Here is a 12,719-nt window from a genome sequence, read left to right on the forward strand (position 1 = left end):
CCGTACGACTATTTAAAAATACATTCATATAGATCTTAACTTTAATTTAACTGAAAATAAAAAGTTAAGTAAACGCATTTCATCTTATACTGTGTACTTTTTTGGTATTAGCGTTCATTTCATAGCAAACTGTCACATCCTTTTATCTTTTTATGTTTCTGGGCATTATTAAAAAAATATATGGTGATTTTCTTCCATTTCTTCTATCTGTTCTATTTACCCAGAAAGTTTTATTTACTTTGTCATAGCAAGCATTTCGCATTCAGAATTGACAGTTTTAACATTGATTTCTATATTTCTATCTGCATGAGTTAATTTCATAATTTGTTATACAACTGATTGATTCTCTGAAATATCTTGATTGCCAAAGTCAACAGTCAGAACATTTTAATTGCATTGATGAAAAAAAAGAAAGATTATTTAACATAATGTGTATTATGTACCATTCAAATAGAAGTTGGTCCATTTTCAACCAAATTCACCCTTCATGGAGCCCCATTTGTTCTTGTGTATACTACGAGTTACTTCCCTTGCATTACTCAGGTAAATATCCGTCTTGATACCGAAACAACAGGTGCGATGACAAGTTATCGATTTTCGTAAAAATATCGAAGAAAGGACAAACACGGGGGTGGATTTTGGCACACTTTTATCTATCATGTAGTAAGTATAGTCTACATTCTTTATTTGGTCGGATAGGGGGATTACATTTAACGTATTATTTGCGTTGAATGAATCACCAAAGTCACATTGTCAGTCCGGCGGTAGATCATCTTTCAGCTGTTCAGGGCGCGTCATCTACACAACACCACGGCTTCATTGTGCTTGATCTGTGTGCATGTTGTAATTGTTAGTTTCACAGAAAATTTACATTCATTTTGATTCTAATCAATGCATGCTATACCACTTAATTCAATTCAAAGCGAAGTCAAGGCTTCGATGGCATCGGTGTGCATCGGACTGTTTATAATATACACACGTATACGTCACGTATAGCACTGAGTACTGTAGTCCCGAGCGTAGTGTAGATTTATATCTTCAGGGTATTTCATGGCGAAGTACATTTAAATCGACCAAAAGTCGTTATCTCTATTGTAAAAACACACTAATAATTTGATTTGAAAGATATTGGTATCCAAGCTAAGGGGATTTATTGAAATAAGTTGTTGTGTATGGTTTCAATAGCTGCATGCCCTGTACACGTGTTTAAATCCTCTGTATACCATTTTACAGTCCTCGGTGTACTTTCGATTTATTGACTGCGCACGTTTTGTTGACTTGCCTGTGTCATTTCGAAACATACCTGCGTGGAATGTTTGTGTAACAAAGTCATGATTTTTTGTACAAACCTCAATTAGAGTGTTAGTACGTGAGTTTCCATTTATTGAATTCCATTCTACCGGTAAATTTGAAAAATGTGTTAAACTTTAACCAGTATGTATACAATATTCATTTTAATTACATATAACAATCACATTTTCGTACTTGTGTCATTTTTATTACGTGTTCATTTTATAATGAAATTATCATGCGTTTGTCATGACGTTCATTTATGAAATGAAAGAAAATAGGCAAAATAGCTGGCGGTAATCGTAAACATTACGATTATTTCACTTGTGACTAAAAAGTGTCTTATAATAATTAGACTAAAACTACGCATGCGGGTGGAGCTTAACAACTTATAAAACTCGAGAAAGCCTTAACCATCGTATTTATGTTGACTTATGAGGTGGTTCATAATAATTACAGGTATCAATTAAGCGGCTACAAATACTCTTGATATATATATATATATATATATATATATATATATATATATATATATATATATATATATATATATATATATATATATATATATATATATATATATAAGCATCATTATAATTTTCATAACCATTTACGATTGATACACACTCTTGTTGAGACACAAAATGTGAGACTAACACTACAACAAATTCATGCTTACCAACCATTTTACTTGTATATCTGCCATTTGAAAGACATGCTTTATTGTTCACAAACTGTTTGTGTAAAGTTCTTCTCTAAAAACAAAACTATTATAATTTGTAACACTAATGGATCAGATAAACGTTTAAAATAATTATTGTATTATCAGTAAACAGAATTCTCTGCGCATGCCTTATCGGTAATTTATTGATTTTTCTAATCTTTGGTTTTACTGAATGGTTTAGAAAAAAGAATTTAATAAGATTATTATATGATTGGTTAGTTCCTAGCTCTCTGATTGGCTCATATCAAACTATCTAGAAAAAAGAACGTTATATTCACTTGATTTTCTCTCCGTTTGAATAAAAATAGATCGTCCAATGAATTGTCACGTTTCTCCATTTGTTCGGCTATGCCTTCAAGCTAAAATCTTCGCTTGATAACACTTAATTTAAAATGTCTGAATCGATTCGTCACTGAATCATATTCAATCAGTATTCAACATATCAATGTTGAATACTTTAGAAAATTATACAGAGAAATGGTCGTTAACTGTTAATGTAAACAAAACAAAAATAATGGTTTTTAGAAATGGGGGAATTTTGCGAACAGAAGATGTGTGGTTTTATATGTGTGAACAAATTGAAGTAGTGAACAGTTTTTGTTATCTAGGACTTTTGTTGAATTACAATGCCAAATTTCATGTTACGCAGAAACAATTGTCATTACAATGTATGAAGGCGCTTTTTGCACTGAAAAGGAAATGTTGTAATATGAGTCTTAATTTTACTACGCTTTTGTCCCTTTTTGACACTTATGTAGGAAGCATTGCTTACTACGGTTGTGAAGTCTGGGGCTTTCATTCTGCCCCAGATATAGAAAAAATTCATCTTGATTATTGTAAAAACATACTTAATGTTAAAAGGGGCACATCTAATGCGGTTATTTATTGTGAATTGGGCAGAATGCCTCTGCAATGTATCAGAAAAATACGTATTTTAAGATACTGGATGAAACTTTTATCATCAAGAAATTGCATTTTGAATTCATGTTATGTTAACATGTATAATGAAACTTTAGGTAAAAACAAATGTAAAAACTGGGCTGCAGAGATCAAGAATATGTTAACAAGTATTGGGCTAATGAACTTATGGGAAAACCAATTTTTTGAAAAGCCAGAAATTATTTTAACGATCGCCAAGCAACGTATTTTTGATAATTTTAAACAGTCTTTACTAGCTGACATAAATGCCTCTTCCAAATGTACAATCTATAGATATTTAGTTGATCATTGTACCTTGCAGTCATATCTAACAAAAAGAATTCCTTTACAATATAAGAAACTTATATGTAAATTAAGATTATCATCCCATTGTCTTACCATCGAAACTGCCAGATATAACAATGTTCCATTACAAAGACGTTTATGTCCTCTATGTACTTTAGATATAGAAGATGAATATCATTTTATATTGAAATGTCCCTATTATTGTAACTTAAGAGAAAAATTCCTTAAGAAGTTTTATTATATTAAACCCTCTGTCTTTAAATTAATTCTATTATTGTCAACACAAAATGTAAAGGATTTGTGCAATTTAGGTAAATATATTAAGAATGCTTTTGTAATCAGAAAACTTAATGTATAAACTTGCCTTTTTCAAGTGACCAGTATATGTATTATAACATGTGTATATTAATTGTATATGTCTATGAGCTGTACAGCTGTTGACTAATAAACAATACATATAATAAAATAATTATTGCTGTTTTTTCGATCAGTACAATAATTTAGCCACCTGAGAAGTACAATTTTCTCCGGCGAGGTCAATATTGTACTTTTCTGGTAGCTAAATCATCATATTGACATAAAAACAGCAATAATTGTATATTCTGACTTTACATATTTGCTTTATAACAAATTATTTCATATCAACCTTTCAGGCAGTATCCGTATTAGAACGCTAAAACTCTGTACATTCTTTGATAAATTTGGCTGAAAACGGATTTCATTAAAATGCTTATTGGTATTTCTTATTCTTTTAGTTAAATTGTTTTAATATTGATTTAAAATTAAATTTCATAATATGTATCTGTTAGAGATTGACTTTTTAATATAGGCAGAAATTACATTGTAAACACTATTTTTCCTGTCCGAATCAAATTAAAATTAATCTTGCATCCATTGACGGATGATCTCACTATTGTAAGACCTTTACCTTGATTAAATTTGTGTTTTTTATTGTCCACGAATGACAATATTCACTCAAAAATGTGGTATGTTCTTGATAGTCCTAGCCAGATCACCAATATGTTATTAAGATTTTTTGTTTATTTTCAGACAAAAGGATACAAAAAGAAAGATGAGATCGTTTTTATTGTTTTTGGTGGGTACTCTGATCGCCGCGTCAGTGGCAGCTGACGATGGATGTCCTGTAAACTGTAATTGTAATCAAACCAACGTCAAGTGTCATGGATACAACTCTGTGCCGCAACAGTTTAGAAGTTTTTCAATAATCAAAGTTTTCGATTTGTCCAACAACAATCTGACCTCTCTATCCAAAACAGATTTCGCAAAATTTGTGAACATCGAAAAGTTGAGCTTGGAGGGAAACTCCATTACCAACATCGAAAAAGGGAGCTTCTCGTCGCTTCACCGATTGCGAATGTTAAACATTTCAACCAACAAATTAGAAAGCATAGAGGACGGTGTATTTTGTAACCTGACCTCGTTAACGACCCTTATTCTAAACAATAACTACATCTCTAATCTTTCTTTGGATGTTTTTCATAATGTTCCTAACTTACAACGACTAGATTTGTCCCTGAATAGAATCTACTCTTTTAGTTCCTGTTCGTTGATACTTCCGAGTTTGCGCTATCTGAATCTGGACAATAACAGTCTGGCTACGATTCCATCGCACATTTTTAACTGCACTCCACATCTTCAAAAGTTGCGATTGAATTTGAATAGAATACGACACCTACAGAAATACAGTTTTTCAAATGTCCCCAACATCTCAAGTGTTAGTTTGGACAACAACTTAATTCGCATACTTGACATCGAGACTTTCGAGGTTAAACATCAGAACCTTAACACACTTCTGGAATGTAAAATCAAGGTATTCTCTATCGCAGGGAATTTTCTCACCGAAGTACCAAATGCATTGAATGACCTCGTCTATGTGGGTCATCTCGACATAAGCGACAACAATATCCAAACCATTAGAACACTGGCATTTGACCGCCTCAGATACTTGCGTTATCTTCGAATATCAGAAATGCCACTTCTTAGTAAAGTAGATGTAGATGCATTTGGAGGCCTGAATCTCAGAGATATATTTATGACCAGAAACCCAATGTTGAAAGAGCTACCCGGAAATCTCTTGCAAAACATGGGGGAGCTGCGCACTGTAGTGCTAAACAACAATGGTCTGGTGACTCTCCCGAAAAGTTTGTGCAACTGGCAACAGTTAATGGACGTCATGCTAAATGACAACAATTTTATCTGTTCCTGTAGCAACAGTTGGCTTCAGTCATATCGAGGCTGGGATACCCCTCAAACTCAGCAACACGTCAAGAAGTTAAAATGCCATAGACCAAATAACCCCGATGACTTTCTCATCAAAGACTATGATTTCAGCCGCCTCTCCTGTATGAGTCTCGGATCGGCAGTGTCTACTAAATCACGGGTTCTTGTCGGACTGATAGCTGCCACTTTAACGTTGTTGGCACTTTCCGTTATTTTATTCATCGTTCGCTACCGGAAGCGGTTGGTATTCCGGTACAGACAATTCAAGTACAGGCGCCACACCGACTCCGCATTTACTATAGAACCCAAGTACAGCGACCTATCTACAAACGGTGATCTCCATGGAGACACTCCAAACACAAGAGACAAAGCTAATCTTTTGACGTGATTTATTCAAATCATACTCTAATGATTGTCACTTCATCTAGAAATTTTTTAATAGGAACAATACCCAAATCACTTTTATCCTTTGAAAAGAAACACCACTACCAATGAAAACGGACATTGATATAACGATCAAAGGAGCTTAAATAGTTTATCACGTGTCAAAAACTGAAACAGTTTACAAGTGTTCTGTATAAACATGCTTGCAATTGCAACATGTGGAATAGACGCACCCGTTTTTCATCTTATTCGGCACAAGACGGGAAAATAATACAATACTTTGGAAGGGTAAAACTTTATTGTATACCTGTAATTCTTTATTCAACTGATTCTTACAAACAATTACCTTGTAATGCGATTTTAATGATACACATGATTGTATTGTGATATAATATGGTTAATGATATAACAAGTATAGCTTTTAATTGTATTCAACAAAACAAAAACCAACAAAAAAGTCGCATATCTCTCTTTGGATTTTGTATTTTGTTTGAACTATGATCTGTTTTGCTGATTTAGTTTGATTATCATCATCTGATTGAATACGATTTTTTACCACCTTAAACTGTAAACATTCCCTTCACTTACATTCGCATGCTAAATACTCGTTACTCAGTGGCGTAAATTTGAGTGAACACCTTTTTATTGCGTTTTACCAGTTTTTCTAGTACGTTGTAGCTACTTCTTTTTTAAGCATGTGACAAACACATTCCATGCTTTTTACACAAACTTTCATATTTTAAATATATCCTATGTACATATGTGGAGGAAAAATCCAGAATAAAAGGGAAATTAAATCCATTTCATGTTTGTCATTGATTTTTGCATTTTATTATTTGGGTGATGGAAAAATAAAAGCATGGCGGACAACATCAAGAATAACAAGAGGCCCATGGGCCACATCGCTCACCTGAGAAACAATAGGTATGATAAAATCAGCTTAATGGAGTCATAATACAAACTATCTGGTCAATGTACAATAATACATGTAGATCCTGTATAAATAAAATCCATTTTCCCCCTGGATATTCTTATGTTTATAACCATTAGTCCCTTTTCTAACAGGATGATTTTATAGTCATATCATATGTTGAGTATTGCAGTTCTCAAAAAGATCCTTAACAATAGTTTATATATGGGATATAAACCTACATCAAACTCTGAACCTTCTCGTGAGGCCAAAAAATTGTCCTGGGGCCAAAGTCTTAACAATCATAAAGAATCATCTGGCTGATTAGTTTATGAGAAGAAGATTTTTAAAGATTTACTCTATATATTCCTATGTTAAACTTCGACCCCCTATTGTGGCCCCAATCTACCCCCGGGGGTCACGATTTTCACAACTTTGTATCTACACTACCTGAGGATGCTTCCACACAAGTGTCAGCTTTTCTGGCTGATTAGTTTCTGAGAAGAAGATTTTTAAAGATTTACTCTATATATTCCTTTATAAAACTTTGAACCCCCCATTGTGGCCCCAACCTACCCCCGGGGGTCATGATTTTCACAACTTTGTATCTACACTACCTGAGAATGCTTCCACACATGTTTGAGCTTTCCTGGCTGATTAGTTTTGGCTGATTAGTTTCTGGGGAGAAGATTTTTAAAGATTTACTCTATATATTCATATGTTAAACTTCGACCCCCCATTGTGGCCCCATCCTACCCCCGGGGGTGATGATTTTCACAACTTTGAATCTACACTAACTGAGGATGCTTCCACACAAGTGTCAGCTTTGCTGGCTGATTAGTTTCTGAGAGGAAGATTTTTAAAGATTTACTCTATATATTCCTTTGTTAAACTTTGACCCCCATTATGGCCCCACCCTACCACCGGGGGTCATGATTTTCAAAACTTTGAATCTACACTACCTGAGTAGTGAGGATGCTTCCACACAAATTTCAGCTTTCCTGGTCTTATGGTTCATGAGAATAAGATTTTTAAAGAGATTTACTCTATATATTCCTATGTTAAACTTCAACCCCCCATGGTGGCCCCACCCTACCCCCGGGGGTTATGTTTTGCACAATATTGAATTAACATTACCTGAGGATGCTTCCACACAAGTTTCAGCTTTGCTGGCTGATTAGTTTTTGAGAAGAAGATTTTTAAAGATTGACTCTATATATTTCTCTGTTAAACTTTGACCCCCCATTGTGGCCCCACCCTACCCCCGGGGTCATGATTTTCACAACTTTGAATCTACACTACCTGACGAGTGAGGATGCTTCTACACAAGTGTCAGCTTTCCTGGTCTTATGGTTCAAGAGAAGAAGATTTTTAAAGATTTACTCTATATATTCCTTTGTTAAACTTCAACCCCCCATGGTGGCCCCATTCTACCCCTGGGGATGATGATTTTCACAACATTAAATCTACACTACCTGAGATTGCTTCCACACAAGTTTCAGCTTTGCTTGCTGATTAGTTTCTGAGAAGAAGATTTTTAAAGATTTACTCCATATATTTCTCTGTTAAACTTTGACCCCCCATTGTGGCCCCACCCTACCCCTGGAGGTCATGATTTTCATAACTTTGAATCTACACTACCTGACGAGTGAGGATGCTTCTACACAAGTTTCAGCTTTCCTGGTCTTATGGTTCATGAGACGAAGATTTTTAAAGATTTACTCTGTATATTCATATGTATAATTTCGACCCCTCCTTTGTGGTCCAAACCTACCCTCGGGGGTCATGATTTTCACAACTTTGTATCTACACTACCTGAGGATGCTTCCACAAAAGTTTCAGCTTTGCTGGCTGATTAGTTTCTGAGAAGATTTGTAAAGATTTACTCTATATATTCATATGTTAAACTTTGACCCCCCCATTGTGGCTCCACCCTACCCCTGGAGGTCATGATTTTCATAAATTTGAATCTACACTACCTGAGAATGCTTCCACACAAGTGTCAGCTGTCCTGGCTGATTAGTTTCTGAGAAGAAGATTTTTAAAGATTTACTCAATATATTCCTTTATAAAACTTCGACCCCCCATTGTGGCCCCACCCTACCCCCAGGGGTCATGATTTCCACAACTTTGAATCTACACTAATTGAGGATGCTTTCACACAAGTGTCAGCTTTCCTGGTCTTATGGTTCATGAGAAGATGATTTTTGAAAATTTCTCGAAATTTTTCATAAATTCCTAATTATCTCCCTTTGCAAAAGGGCGTGGTCCTTAATTTTCACAGCTTTGAATCCCCTTAGGCTAAGGATGCTTTGTGCCAAGTTTGGTTGAAATTGGCCCAGTGGATCTTGAGAAGATGTTGAAAATGTGAAAAGTTTACAGACAGATGGACGGACAGACTGACGGACGACAGACGAAATGTGATCAGAATAGCTCACTTGAGCTTTCAGCTCAGGTGAGCTAAATAAATATTTTGTATCAAGTACAAGAAGTCTCGTCAATACACAGTGACGAAGTAAAGACCTGCCCAACTGGATTGTAGAAAATTAAGGCACATGCAAAATGGAAACAAACATGCTCTTAAAAAAATAATTTTTTAAAAATATATTGACAATTGAGATAATGTTTGTGTAAATGAAACGATGGTTGCAAATGTGATTTTTTTTTATGTTTTATATAAACATTCACCCAATTAAATCAATTCTAAATCCTTTGTATAATTCATGCCCTCGGTAAATGCAAGGGGGCACTCATGGGTTAACGCGATCAATATAAATTGAATTGATCTCATTACATTTATTTCAAAATCTATTATTTGAAGACGGATACAGCTACGTTAGTTCAATTTTTAGATTTAAAGTTTATTTTTTTTTCTCAGAAGAAAGCACCATTCATTGGTGTAACATTGCTAAAAGTGCTTTCTACCACACAAGAACGTATTACATGTACATGTATATTTTCTCACATTACACGGCGCAGCGTATTTGCCTTAAAAGTAAATCATAAGCTATTTATTGTATGACAACAGTTGGATTGTATTCAAAACCCAGTTAATGGTTAAACCCAACAAATATTAACACGATGATTATCTGTTAATACGATTTATTTTCATTCACTTAAATGATTTAGATCACCACTTACCATCTTTAATTGAATTCTTTATAAATTAAAAAAAAACAAGTCATATAACAAGAAGACGAGCTGCATCTTTGTACATTATTATCAAAATACTTTCATCAGTTTAAATTTTCAAATTTAAAGGTAAAAATTATAAATGCTCAAGCGGGATTCGAACTCATGACTTAAAGATTCTTCGTAAAATATTTAGCCCATTAGGCTACGTTGTTAGGTCACGATGTTTTGAAAGACAATATTTACAAATCATTTTATTATTTATTTTGAAAGGAAGCACTTAACAATATGAAGGTGTCCCATACCACCTTAAACTATTAAGATATGGTCACATTATTGCAATTTCTTAATTAAATGGATATTTTTTTTTTAAACAATTACAATACTTTCTACATTAAAACGTATTGATTATATGTATTATTTTCAAAGTTTGTGAATCAATTTTTCTTATAAATACAAAAGAGATTCCAATTATAAACTTGGAATTAGAATTTCTGCTGGACAAAGTAAACGATTTGCCTAGTAAACCGAATTAAAAAACTGCGTGACCCTTCAAAATTGATTACAGAGTTAACATTTCACATGACGTACTTCTATGGCTAAAAGTAATCAAACTTGAATCTGCAGACGATGAAAACTTTCATGAAATATAAACTACGAAGATGATATGTTTACAATGTGGAGAATCATAAATTCTCAAAAATGAATTAACAAAACCACACACCGATCAAGAAACCCACACCGACCCACACAGCGATCCACATATCCATATACCGACCCACAAACCCACACACCGACCCACGAACCCACACACCTATCCAAAATCCCACACACTGATCCACAAACCACCTTAGAACCACAATCCCTAACACACCGATTCACAAACCCACACATCGACCCACAAACCCACACAGCGATACACAAACCGACACACCGACCCACAATCCTACACAGAGCGATCCACAAACCGATATACCGACCCACAAACCCACACACCGACCAACAAACCCACACACCGACCCAGAAACCCTCACACCTATCCAAAATCCCACACACTGATCAACAAACCAACTTAGAACCACAATCCCTTACACATCGATCCACAAACCCACACATCGACCCACAAACCCACACATGCATAGACCAACAAACCCACAAACCAATACACAAACCGACACGCCGACCCACAATCCTACACAGAGCGATCCACAAACCCATATACCGACCCACAAACCCACACACCGACCCACAAATTCACACACCTATCCAAAATCCCACACATTGATCCAGAAACCCACTTAGAACCACAATCCCTAACACACCTATCCAAAAACCCACACATCGACCCACAAACCCACACACCGATACACAAACCAACAAGCCGACCCACAAACCTACACACAGCGATCCACAAACCCATATACCGACTCACAAACCCACGATCCGATACACAAACCCACACACCGATACACAAACTCACACACCGACCCATAAACCCACACACCGACCCACAAACCTATACATCGATACACATACCGACACGCTGATCTATAAATTAACAAACCGACTCAACACCGACCCACTCACTGATTCACACACATACCACAAACCTACACACTGATCCACAAACTCACACATTGATATACAAACCTACACACCAATACAGCTATCAATTAACCTACATACCGATCACACAAACCCACACACCGACGCACAAACCTACATGCTGACCCAAACACCGACACACAAATCCACAAACTCACAGACTCACCTACACACCTATCAACGAACCCACACACCGACCCACAAACCCTAAAACCGACCCACAAAACCATACTAATCCACAAGCCTAAACACTGATAAACAAGACCACACACACCGACCCACAAACCAAACCTCAAACCTGCACGCTTCCACAAAGCAAAAGTCATAAGCGATTATTCCGATTTGTCCTCCAACAAAAAATTCCTTATAGCTATGCAAGTCTTAAATGTATTTTTGCATATAAATTTTTAGAAACTATCGACATTGAACATATGGGTATTTTTGTAGGGGTATAGTCACAATTTTGGTCAAATTCTATTTCTCTGTTTTTCTTATTTACAATGCTATAGAATTGCATTTCTAATCAAATGAAATGTAAGAGTCATTACAAAGAGTTATAAGCAAGATACAGGCTCACAATTCTCTGTCATGTAAACAAGGCTCGTGCCCTGTTTTTGTTTACATAGGTTCAATATACCAGTAAAAAATCTTTTTAAGCTAATGAGTCAATCTTTTGATTCACTTTATGCGTAAATAAACAGTTCCTAATGTTTAAAACATTCATATAAGGTCTAAAACTGGAATTTTCATTTCAACATAGCAAAATATTTAAAACTCTGTATCTCTCAACGGCTGACACTCATATTTTGGTTGCCTATTAGAAAAGCCTTACCGAAGTAATGTAAATATTTAAAATCGGAAAAATAATTTTTGACCAAAATCGTGACCATGCCACTTTAAGAATGCAAGGTAATTCAGAAGTTTCTCGTGCTTTTGTTTGACATGCAAATCTGAAAGGACGACGACATGCCTTCAAGTTCAATAATCATACACTAGAAATTTTAGAGTAAAATTTTAATCCAGAAAAAAAAAATGAAAAAATTAAGCGATTGGTCTCCCTGGTCTTAACTACTTATTTAATACGCGTTCATTAATTGAAGGGTCTTCCTAAATTAAAAAGAGCTCACATCTTTGGAATCATATCACGATATGAAATAGAATATATTCAAAGACTTTTTAAATTTTACTTGCAAAGCTGTAGTATTTTTG

At 35.0% G+C, this 12,719-nt stretch overlaps 1 protein-coding gene across 2 annotated transcripts; it reads left to right on the forward strand.

Annotated features, from left to right (window-relative positions):
• Positions 1-524: 524 nt before the first annotated feature.
• On the forward strand, positions 525-6,664 carry LOC105337027 (leucine-rich repeat-containing protein 15). 2 transcript variants are annotated; one of them, XM_011441584.3, is made up of 2 exons: positions 525-663; positions 4,289-6,664. In XM_011441584.3, the coding sequence occupies exon 2, from the start codon at positions 4,311-4,313 to the stop codon at positions 5,865-5,867; it is 1,557 nt and encodes a 518-aa protein (XP_011439886.2). In that variant the 5' UTR covers positions 525-663; positions 4,289-4,310; the 3' UTR covers positions 5,868-6,664. The 2 variants fall into 2 exon arrangements, with proteins under 2 accessions (XP_011439886.2, XP_065924378.1); XM_066068306.1 differs by lacking the exon at positions 525-663 and adding an exon at positions 1,385-1,402.
• The last annotated feature ends 6,055 nt before the right edge of the window (positions 6,665-12,719 follow it).

This window comes from Magallana gigas, chromosome 8, assembly GCF_963853765.1.
Source record: "Magallana gigas chromosome 8, xbMagGiga1.1, whole genome shotgun sequence".
NCBI lineage: Eukaryota > Metazoa > Mollusca > Bivalvia > Ostreida > Ostreidae > Magallana > Magallana gigas.

Bases quoted from the DNA above. Each gene is read 5' to 3' on its own strand.
- LOC105337027 (XM_011441584.3), top strand. From the start codon at position 4,311: ATGAGATCGTTTTTATTGTTTTTGGTGGGTACTCTGATCGCCGCGTCA.